Genomic DNA, 12,404 nt, shown 5'->3' with positions numbered 1-12,404 from the left:
TCCTGGAGATGGTGAACTGTTCTCAAAAAATACTAACACAGTTTTTTCCACGCGTCATTCTGGTTTGATTTGTTTTATGTGGAATGACAGATAAGTGACCTGGTTTTAAAATCATAATTTTTTTCCTCCTTTATTCAGGTTCTCAGGTTAGACAGAGGGTTTGACGTCTGCCATGTCAGGCTTTGATTCACAGAGCTTTGTGACAGCTTACTTTCATGTTAAGATGGAATTTTTATTTCATAAAACACTTTTTCTTTCTTGAAAGACAGCTCCTCTGTAGTTGTGGTTAATAGGTACCACTAACAAGACTGTAAAATGATTGGTTTGAAGTTTACAGTTCATATTGTTTAGTTCACCACTGCCCCCTGGTGCTCCCATAGTTCCGCCCCTTTTGTCTAGATATAGTCACTTCTGGCTCAAAAAGTCAACATGGCAGTAGGCAAATTGCAAACCGCTGGCCTCAAAGCAATGAGCAGAAACAATGGGTGACCTCACAGTTCCTTCATTCAGTCATTATTTACAGTCTCTGCTTTCATACAAACATTAAACAACCGGCTCACATAAGACACCTGAGCAGCTGGAATGTTCCAAACGAGAACAATCATTCCAAGTGATGTCGTTTTTAAGCATGGGCGTTTTTAGCCCATTTTTGGGGGTGCTGAAGCACCTCTAAATTGATTCCCAGCACCCCTAAACTATGCTGAAATGTTTCTTTTTTCTTATTTACTTTATGTCCATTCTTAACATGACAGGAAAATGTCAAAGCCACATACAGTACATGGTTGAAACGTAATATTTTAACAACAAAAATACAGCACCCCACCCACCGTGTCTGGAAAATGGTTTGGTCCACTCCATCCCTTCCCCCTTTCCCTTGGACTCTGGGCTCCACCTGTACAGAGCAGTGCACAGGCGCTGCCTTCTACAGTTGTGTACAGTAGTGGTGGAAGTACCTGGGTTCAACCAGGACATTTGTTTACTTCTGCCACTGAATACCAACACATTATTATCTACACCAGTCCCTATTTTTGCTGCATTGAACTGTAGACCACTGTTTATGCAGTTAGGTGGGAGTTAGCTGATGTTTTTTCTACTTAAGAAATGTTCCATGTGGTTGAGTCCACCTCTGTCCTCTGTTCATGTGGTTGAGTCCACCTCTGTCCTCTGTTCATGTGGTTGAGTCCACCTCTGTCCTCTGTTCATGTAGTTGAGTCCACCTCTGTCCTCTGTTCATGTGGTTCAGTCCACCTCTGTCCTCTGTTCATGTGGTTCAGTCCACCTCTGTCCTCTGTTCATGTGGTTGAGTCCACCTCTGTCCTCTGTTCATGTGGTTGAGTCCACCTCTGTCCTCTGTTCATGTGGTTGAGTCCACCTCTGTCCTCTGTTCATGTGGTTGAGTCCACCTCTGTCCTCTGTTCATGTGGTTGAGTCCACCTCTGTCCTCTGTTCATGTGGCTGAGTCCACCTCTGTCCTCTGTTCATGTGGTTCAGTCCACCTCTGTCCTCTGTTCATGTGGTTCAGTCCACCTCTGTCCTCTGTTCATGTGGTTCAGTCCACCTCTGTCCTCTGTTCATGTGGTTCAGTCCACCCCCAGCCAGCATGTCCATGTGGGCCCCAGAAGGGTTACAATTGGGCTGCATATAAGGGTCCCATGTGGGTTTGTCCGCAGTTTCCATGGTGGCCCCACATGGGTTTGCCCATATCAGAATCAGAATCAGAATCAGAATCAAAATCAGAATCAGAATCAGAATCTCTTTATCATTATTGTTCCAAGTACAATGAAATTGAGGTAGAGTTCTCAGGTTCAGTGCAAGAATTTACAGACAGACAACAAATATCAGTAAAACAACAACAAATATCAGTAAAAGGCACAGTTATTTACATTAAAAAAAATAAAAAGTATTGCAAACTAAGTTATTTGTAAAACACAGAATTTAAGTTGTGCAAATAACATGAGAAGTAGTGCAGATGACATGAAAGATAAATAACATAGGATGAATAGTGTGAAGAATAAATAATATGAGATATTCAGATCTTTGATTCTGATATGGGCAAACACATGCGGGGCCACCATGGAAACTGCGGACAAACCCACATGGGACCCTTATATGCAGCCCAATTATAACCCTTCTGGGGCCCACATGGACATGCCGGCTGGGAGCTGTGTTTGAACTGGACTGACAGAAGCTGCTGTTGTGTGTGTGCATGTGTTCAGATTAAAGACAAGGAGAGACTGTTTTTATCTGACTGACTAACTGACTGGATGATCATTAACTCCTATTGTGTGTGTGTGTGTGTGTGTGTGTGTGCGTGTGTGTAGACAGTCAGCCTCATCATGAACGTACGATTGTTTTGTTTTTTTTTGGTTTTTTTTTTTCTCTAAAAATAAAAAAAGAGCCAGATTCAGGTATGATTCTAAGATCAACTTGTGTAACCTAATTTTCCACAGCAACCAAATATTCTATTAGAATGATATTGTCAGTTGGATAGTTGGATAAATGTACCAGTTTATATTTCCTATTAGATATAAAACTCATTGTTTGGTTATTTACCTTTTGGTTAAAGCACAAAGAGAGAGAGCAGAGCAGAGAGATGCTTAACATATACACTGGTCTACATTTTTTTTTTTTTTCTTGAAATTATCTGCCTCAGAGGTGCTGTGATGGAGGATTGTCTTCCACTAGCAATTAGAGTTCAGGTTTATTTCTTTTATGATTCTAATCCATTCCTCTTTTACTGTGGCTCAGCATTTAAATAACTTTGATCAGATTTGATGGTTTAGTCACAGAGTTTCTCATATGCAAAAAATGTTATGCTTTTCTTTCACAAATGTGGGAATGATGGTCCAAAATTGCATTAAAATGTGCAAAACAGTGAAATTCCTCTTACCTGGCCAGGCAGCACTCTGGGTACTCAGCACCCCTAAACCTCTGATCCTAGAATCGCCCTGTTTTTAAGGTTAACAAAGTGTTCGAGGTGCACTATTGAGTTGAGCAGTTCTGCTGAACCAATCACATCACCTTGAAAAACAGCTGGATTTGATTTACCACACAGACTGTTTAGTACAGAGCACAGACACTAGGGCACAGGTGTCAAACATGTGGCCCGGGGGCCAAATCTGGCCCACCAAAGGTTCCATTGCGGCCCTGCAGGATGAAAGTGCATAACTGAACCTGAACAGTCCAGGTTGAACAAATCCTTTTGGTTCAGGTTCCACATACAGACCAATGTGATCTACAGTCAAAAGAACAACACAATAACCCATAAATAATGACAACTACACGTTTTCTTTGTGAAAAATTATGTGGAAAAAATTTTAAGTGAAAAAAATAACATTACACTGTGAAAATATTTACATTTACAAAACTATTCTTTCACAATAAAATGCAAATAAATACATAAATAAAAACAGAGATGAACAACCTGAAATGTGCAATTTGAACAATATTCTGCCTTTTCTGAAATGTTTCGTGCATTTATGGATCCACTGGGATCTGGAGTTGTGTTCATAATAACAGATGGAATATTGCAGAAATTGTTCAAATTTTAGTTCCAAACTCCAACATTTGAACAATATTCTGCCTGTTACCAAATGTTTATGGAACACTGTGTGTAAATATACATGTATATATAATACGTCCAGGCATAATATTGTTAAAATTGCACTCATTTTTCAAATGAAATTTCAGTTTTTTCAGGTTATTCACATCTTTTTTGTAAAATGTGAATATTTTCATAATGTAATTGGGGTTTTTTTGTACTAAAACAAAAAGGAAAAGCTTGGATTTGACATTATATAGAGGTTCTTAAGTCATTATTTTACTGGTCTGGCCCACTTGAGATCAAATTGGGCTGAATATGGAACTGAATTAACATGAGTTTGACAGCCCTGCACTCGGGCATAGTAGCTCTCATGGTGGAAACCATGTTACCAAATCTCTACGAGTAAATCTCGTCTCAGAGGATCAGCAACCTAATGTGCACTTGTGTCTTCAGGGAGGTATTTGCTCTAGTTCGACACACATCCATCCATCACACAGACACACACATACAAAGACAAATACATAGATCACACAAATATGCAAACCTAAAGAAAATTCAATCGTCCCTCAGAAATGCACAATCAATGGACACATTGATAAATATACACCTGACATTCCAATAAACCCTGTCAAACACACCCCAGGCCCCAGAATCAATACACGAACACACACACACACACACACACACACAGTGAATGCATCAGGAGCATGGAAACCAACAGAGCTCTGCAATGCTCATCTATCACTCTGATTGGAAGTGATTACTATTCGATAGCACCTTGCCTCCGTTCTCGCTCCGACACTCTCTCGGACCGTAGATCACGATCAACGGGATCGGATATCTGACATTAATACCTTCTGCTCTTTGTTTTGTTCATTTATGTTTTTCTCAGTCTCATTCTTTGACTTTTAAAGGATGTTTCTCTAAGTGACCTACATTGTATCACAACAGACAGAGCGAAGACAAAAACGTCTATTAGTGTATCTCTACATCCACACTCTTCCTTTGTTTTTTCTCTGACACTTTCACTTTACTCTCTAGATTATGATGGGGGAGGCTCTGATGTACTGTATGCAGTCCAAACTGAAGACCTGTCCCAAATCTGAGAGCAGCATCAACGCTGGAGGCTGCAGCTTCAACTCCTTCTTACGCAGAACTGTGCGCTTTGTCGGTACGTCCAACAACCACTGGTGTTGCATGTATTTATTCATTTATTTATTTATTTATTTATTTGTATTATTTATTTATTTCATTTGTATTTGTGTTGACATGTAAATAGTTACAGTCCATAGAGTATAATGAACATTAAAATAGTTATAAAAAGGGTTATAAATATAAAAAACAACATGCATGCTCACACCCTATCTTCAATAACAATTAAAACAAGTGAGAGAATGCAAAGAGAGAATGCAGAGAATGCAAACCTCCTCCAAACACCCTCAACGGTGTGCATGTGTGGATTGACTATTTCTGCTTAAATTCAACAGTTTCCAGGTTGTTCCATACAGCAGAAAAAGTTGAAGCTTGGTACCAGTCATGTGTCTGTCCAATTAGATTCAATTCACATCAATATTTGTTGAGTTCTAATTTTAAATGTGTGGTAAATGGGATTCTCAGTGTTCAATGTAAATGTCCACAGAGTCCACATTCCACAGTGGATGTGGACAATTTAGTTCCAGATACAAGATATTGTTCTAAGCTATGGGTGGATCAAATTGGACGCTAATCGGAGTCGTTTTGAATTTTGCATGAATTTTGGAAAATGTTTCAATGATGACAGATGGAAAACTGTAGATGTTGTGACCTTGCTGTGACCTTGAACTTTGGCCTACTTGGCCCAAAATTTAGTGGGTTGGTCCCAGGGCCTAGGCCTATCTGTGGGGAAGATTTGGGAAAGATGGGTGGAAGAGTTTTCCCCTAAAGCTGATAACAAACAAATACACAAAGCAAAGTGATCACAATACCTCCTGGTAAACTGGTGACATCTGTGGCATTGTGCTGTGTGAGAAAAGTGCACATTTTAGAGTGGCCTTCCTTTTAATTGTGTCCAGCCTAAGGCCCACCTGTGCAATAATCCTGCTGTCTAATCAGCATCTGGATCTGCCACAGCTGTGAGGTGGATGGATTATCTCAGCAAAGGATAAGTGTTCACTAACACAGATTTAGACAGATTTAGGAACAATATTTGAGAGAAATAGGCCTTTTGTGTACACAGAAAAAGTTTTAGATCGTTGAGTTCAGCTCATGAAAAATGGGAGCAAAAACAAAAGTGTTGCATTTATATTTTTGTTCAGTGTACATGCTTTTTTTTGCTCATTTTAAAGCACAAATGTAAGATTTTACAGTACAAATATTCATATGGAAGTCAAAGAACACAAACTCTAATCCAGGGGTCACCAATCCTGGTCCTCAAGGGCCGGTATCCTGCTTGTTTTAGATGTATCCCTCTTCCAACACACCTGATTTAAACCATGGGAGCTCACTGGTTGTGCGGACCTTCCTTTATTTTTTCTCACGTTCTACTTTTTTGGGATCCGGCACACCTCTAATTTTGGATGTGCGTGTCGTTCACCTTTTTTCATGATTAAACCATAAGCCTATCATCAAGCTCTGCAGAAGCCTGATAATGATTGTCAGGTGTGCGGGAAGAGGGAAATATCTAAAACATGCAGGATACCGGCCCTCGAGGACCAGGATTGGTGACCCCTGCTCTAATCCATACATTTTGGCCTTATATTTCTTTTGTCATAAGCCTAACTCTAGTGTAAAAACAGTGAATGTTAAAAGGTTAAAGGCATAAAGACATAAACAAATTAACAAATAGATGCTCAACATGGACAAATGATTGCATTTACCAGCTAAGCCCTCGATTCATTTCTTATTTTTAGAGGTGAGGAATAAGCTAATTACATGCATTAAATAAATGAATGGTGATTTAAAATGGAATAGGCTTGACAGAATGCTCCACAGGGGAAAGATCTCCAGGCAGACTTTGAGCTTTGATGTGGAAAGAGTAATTAAATCACCTTGCCAAATTTTGCTGGCTGCAGAAAACCTTCATAACCCGACAAACTGGAAGGCTTCTGGTGGCACTTGAGGACATTGGAGCAAATTCAGCGGTGTTTATGCAAGCGCAGCCACCAGGGAGGGGCTTCGGGATCATTTATCTGAGCGTCCCTGTAACTCTGTCTCTTACCTCTGCCTCCCTCAGGTGTTCATGTGTTCGGTCTCCTGGCAACAGCCCTGGTGACAGATGTCATCCAGCTCGCTACCGGTTACCACGCCCCTTTCTTCCTCACCGTATGTCAACCCAATTATACAGCACCGGGAGTGTCATGTGACAATAATGCCTACATCACACAGGACATCTGCATGGGGAAAGATCAGTATGCCATCATGTCAGCTCGGTAAGACGGAGCACACACAGTAAAAAAAAAAAAGAAAAAAAATGAATGCATTAAAAAAGAAAAACACATACATTGAATTTTTCCGTTTATTTCAGCCTCTTGTTTCTCTGTTGTCAGCACAGAAGCAATAACAAACTTTATATAGAATCCATGTCCACAGCTTAGGCTCTCCTCCAACAAATATATTCTTTTCCAATAAAAGGCTGCAGTACATTGACGTTGTGACGTAAAAATGAATCATATTAGATTTACTTCCTACTATACAGCCAGGTGTATTCAAACTGCATATGTAAAGTCATCAGAACTAATCTGGAATCAAACAGCCTATATTAGATTCAATCCACAGAGAGTTACAGGTGGAATTTTTAATTATTTTTTACTTATAGACTCATGAGCTATACGCAACTTGCAGGTTAAGTGTTCTGTGGATTTTTGCAGGGTGTTAAATGGAAACTATAAGAATATTTTTAATGAAAAGGTCACTGTTCTCACTCTTAAAAACGGTCTTTCTTTCAACACTCACAGTAATATGTCATAGAGTTGTCTCTGATCCGCTACAGTGCATTGTGTAATGCAGTAAACAAACAGGACTGTAAATAACTATATATAATTTAGTTATTTATTTATTTATTTATTTCGAGCATGCAAAGAAACAAAATAAAACAAAACAAAATAAAATATTTAAATGGACAGTATCCATCTTAAATCAAATCAAATCACATTTGGCAAATTCTTTACAAAGATTTCCAAAGCAAATAAATATCATTAAGATAAGATAAGATAAAATAAGATAAGATAAGATAAGATAAGATAAGATAAGATAAGATAAGATAAGATAAGATAAGATAGCAGCAACATACAACAAGCAAGTGCAGAGAAAAAGACAATAGAAAAACCACAAATGAGTGAAAAATTAAATACAGCTCTGGAAAAAAAAAAAGAAACCACTGCAAAATTATCATTTTCTCTGATTTTACCATTTAGGTATGTGTTTGAGTAAAAATTCTTTTTTTTTTTTTTGTTTTATTCTCTTAACTACCGATAACATTTCTCCAAAATTCCAAATAATAATATTGCGTGTATTTGCAGAACACGACACATGGTCAAAATAACAAAAAGATGCAGGTGTTTTCAGACCTCAGATAATGCAAAGAAAACCAGTTCATACTGACTGCTACACAACACATTACTGAGAATGTTGGAACTGGGGAAACATTCAGATATCAAGAACTCTGGTTTTCAATGACAGCTTTCATGTGTCTTCTTTCTCCTCCACTGCTGTTGGATGACTTTATGCAGCTCCTGGCAGAGAAATTCAAGAAGCTCAGCAATGTTCTATAATTAATATATAATTGCCAATATTTTTCTTTTGTTAATTTTTTCCCACCTTTTTTTTGTTTTTTTTTACAGTACAGTATGTACACTACAACTGCAGCTGCCATCTGTACATTAGCCATGTTTCATTAGCTGGGTTCTGCACTCTTTAATACAGCCAATAACCTGTTTTGAAATCACATTTCCAAAAAGACGAATAAATCCACCTTTCACTCAGGTCATACTGCCCTTATAAGATGGTATTAGTGTCTGTCCTGGAGGCTGCTGTCAGCAGATGAAGCTGTATCAGTGTTGGTTTAAGACCAGGTTTTCCAGCTCTGCTGACATTTGGCACCAGAGCTGAGACTCAGACACAAAAAGAGAAACACTCCACCACTGGTTTTTATTCTAGTTTAGATGTTACATAAATATAAATGACAGATGGGTCTTTCCATAAAACTGGGTTTATTTTGGTATCTGGCACTTTGCCAGCTTTTTAGACCCAATAATAAAAGAGAAATATAGCCATATTTCCCCCCAGGATGTACTTAATGATGACCTCAGATAAATGCAAAAAAAAATTATACTCTTGCTCTGAGCCATCCCAAAATTAATGAATTTTTAATAAAATATTAGGGCCAAAAATAGGACCAAAGCTACCGAGGTGTCAGTGCATTGTATCTTGAAAATGTTGCTTGAAATGGTCTTACATGCTGCTATAAATAAAGACACTGTGTTAAATTTGATGATCCTAGTGGATTTTCTAACCCAGACATGCGGGTTTCTCATTCCAGGTTTTATGTGTAACCCACTGTGTCCACTCACGTTACGTAAGGAACCTGCCCATTTGAACACATACAAACTGAGGGATTTTACAACAGTGGTCATTTTTGTTAACACTCTGCCGTGCATATTTACTTTGCTTCCCAAAATGCGCCTGTGAGAATAAAAAAGTATTCGAAAAAATAGTAGCGCATAATTTTTGTGTCCTTTTTACGGTGTTACATGCACATTTTTGTATGTGCACGTCAAACAAAAATCTATTTTATCTGAAAAATTATTTCTCTTATCTCAGTAAATATTTATTTTTAAAATAGACCCAAAGGTACCAGTTTCATAGAAGCATCTGAATATCTACATACTTTTGGCAGTGGCAAGCAGTAACTTGTTCTGGTGCTGTATCGTATGTGATAGAAATAGAACGATACAGTTTTAACACAGTAAGCTCAGTTTCATCACGTTGTAACTCATCTCCCTCCTCATCACAGTTGTTTCTCCTTATCTTTGTCTGTTCTGGATCCTTTTTATTCCTCTAGACCAGGGCTGTCAAAGTCATTTCAGGGGCCACATTCAACCCAGTTTGATCTCAAGCGGGCCAAACCATTAAAATAACAGCATAATAACCTATAAATAATGTCAACTCCAAGTTATTCTCTTTGTTTTAGTGCAATAAAAAACACAAAATTATGAAAATATTTACATTTATGAACTGCCCTTTCACAAAAAAGATGTGAATAACCAGAAAAACTGAAATTTCTGAAGAAATTTAACAATATTGTGCCTCAACATATCATTTGTACATGTGCATTTACACACAATGTTACACAAATATTTGGTAACAGGCATAATGTTGTTAACATTTTCAAGTTTGGAATTTGGACCTTAAAAAGGACTGATTTCTACAATATCATTTGTCAGATTATTGTTAACAACTTACAGATCTGATCTAAAAATGCACAAAACAATTACTAAAATATTGTTAAAACTGAACTTCATTTTCAGGTTTATATTTTATTGTTTATTTTATTCTTTTACTTGAGATGACACTGGGCTGAATTTGCCTGCTGAACTAAAACCAGCTTAACCTCCTCAGGCCCAGCTCTGGGTTTTCTGTCCACATTTGTGCACAAGAGTTTCACAACTTTATACAAAAAAAAAAAAAAGAAAGAAAACTGTCCACCACAAAGGACATTCCATAAAAATTTTTAAAACTGCATCTGAAAAAACTGTTGCATCATGATGTTTCCAATATAGGCACTGATTTAGTAAAAACCAAAAAAAGCTGGTACTTTGCTGACATTTCCTGGGTCTGAGGAGGTTAACACCCTGGACTGTTCATATCTTCAGTGTCATTTTTGTACCACGGGCCGCATTGGAACCTTTGGAGGGCTGGTTTTGGCCCATGGGCCGCATGTTTGACACCTGTGCTCTAGACACATAATAATAAGGCTGTCACAAGTGTATAGATTTTCAGCATCGCTGTTTCATTGCTATCCACTTATTTCTTATCATCCTCTTTCTATGTCTCACAAGCTTTTTGAGGTGAACCAAAACCTTCAACAAAAATACCTCTAAATGTCGCTAAAGCATTTCAGGTTATGCTACATATACAGTAGGTATAGAAATCCTGTTATTTGACTGTTTTCTCATACAGTAATGACCTGTAAGCTGCACTTCAAAATCATTGATTTATTTATCTGCACAGTCCACAGTACCTTAACAAATTCTCATTATAGCTGGCTGTCGGGTGTCACCTACGGCCAGATTTTGCTATTTTTCTGATATTTAACAACAAAAGAGGTATACACCACACAAACAAACAACCCTGTAATATAGATATCAAACAAGTATAACTAAAGATGAAACATGGGTAATACTAGCATTACTAAAAAAAACATGTTTTTGATGTCTTTGGTGGACAAACTACATCAACTGCAACTATATCTAAGCCTGAGACTGAAACATGACAGGCCTGTGGCACTTTGAGGAATGTTCTGAAACTTTTCTGAGTCTCAAGGTCTTAAATTCTCTTCACGTGGCCAAATATCTGCTTACATAAGCACACACACAGAGACTGGCCTTTAAAAAGCTGAAAACACAAGGGTAAACACTCTGATGCACACAAACGAGATCTCATTAAGGTTAATTAAATGTAATTTATAATTCAGTTTTCTAAACACAAAAGTAGCAGCTCTGGCCTCTGCTCATCCACTCTCCACTAATGTTCAAACAAATGCTCACGGTATTCTAGTTGTGCTTATTAATAATGCCCACATCCAAGGACACACACACACACACACACACACACACACACACACACACTTGGAGGCAGGGTACAATGGTTTAATGTCATAATGAGACCTTCCTTGACATCCCAAATAACACGAGCAGACATAACAGATTTATTCATATTTATTCCAGAGTTTGTAAACCCACCCAGTGTTTCTACAGCACTTTGGTAAAAACAGGACTGTATCGCTTTGTCATACCTAACACCTACTTTTCTCCCCTCAGGAAAACGTTTCCATCCCAGCATGCAACGCTCTCTGGCTTCGCTGCTGTCTATATCTCCGTAAGCATTTCCTGTTTTTACTTCCTATTTGTGTTTGAGTCATGTCATGTATTGGCCTTATGTGGCCTACAGGATGTTTTAGGTTTATTGGATGTATCACTTGTTTTGAGGGGAACAACTTTTTCAGTGTTTCATTATTTGATAATACATTTTTTTGTTTTCATAAATATATTTGTCATTTTCTTTGTTTTATAAGAACAGGCAAAAAAACCCACAAACGCATCAAAACAAACCCTACCACCCCCCACCCACACAAATGCGCCCACTCTCAGTGCAACAAAACATACTTAACAGACACAACTTAATTGACTATACAGACAAGACCTTTAAGAATTGCAAGAAAGGTGTCCAGATCTTATAAAAGTCTTTGATTTTTCCTTTTGCCGGGTCCGTCAGCTTTTCCATTGCCAGGTTAGAAGACATTTCTTTAATCCACTGGTTCGCTGTAGGTCCTTGAATATCTTTCCATCTCAAAGAAATAACTTGTTTGGCTTGGAATAAACAAAAATTTAAAAGTTTCCTTTTTCTTCCAATTACTTGAAACTGCTCAGGGAAGATGTGCAAAATACAACATTTTGGATCCACAGGGAAAACACATTCTGTAAATCTGTCAGTTAAATTAAGAGTCTCTTTCCGAACATTCTGAAATTTCTCACAGGTCCACATACAATGAAACAAAGGGACTGTTTCCTTATTACACTGAGTACAAAGGAGGAGTATCGGAAGGAGTATCGGAACACGCAGTTGGCTGGTTTAAAAATTACCTGACAGACAGGAAGCAGAGTGT

General features: G+C 38.0%; 1 protein-coding gene across 1 annotated transcript in view; it reads left to right on the top strand.

Moving 5' to 3' along the window:
• plppr3a (phospholipid phosphatase related 3a) overlaps window positions 1–12,404 on the top strand; it is a 66,618-nt gene that overhangs the window by 33,663 nt on the left and 20,551 nt on the right. Inside the window, exons 4-6 of the mRNA XM_030127471.1 lie at window positions 4,586–4,715; window positions 6,756–6,951; window positions 11,560–11,617. Coding sequence (XP_029983331.1) covers window positions 4,586–4,715; window positions 6,756–6,951; window positions 11,560–11,617 — 384 coding nt within the window. The remainder of the gene's footprint in view (window positions 1–4,585; window positions 4,716–6,755; window positions 6,952–11,559; window positions 11,618–12,404) is intronic.

The sequence above is a fragment of the Sphaeramia orbicularis genome, chromosome 22 (genome assembly GCF_902148855.1).
Source record: "Sphaeramia orbicularis chromosome 22, fSphaOr1.1, whole genome shotgun sequence".
Taxonomy (NCBI): domain Eukaryota; kingdom Metazoa; phylum Chordata; class Actinopteri; order Kurtiformes; family Apogonidae; genus Sphaeramia; species Sphaeramia orbicularis.
The sequence above is the reverse complement of the archived record's forward strand: the minus strand, read 5'-3'. Positions and strand labels throughout refer to the sequence as shown.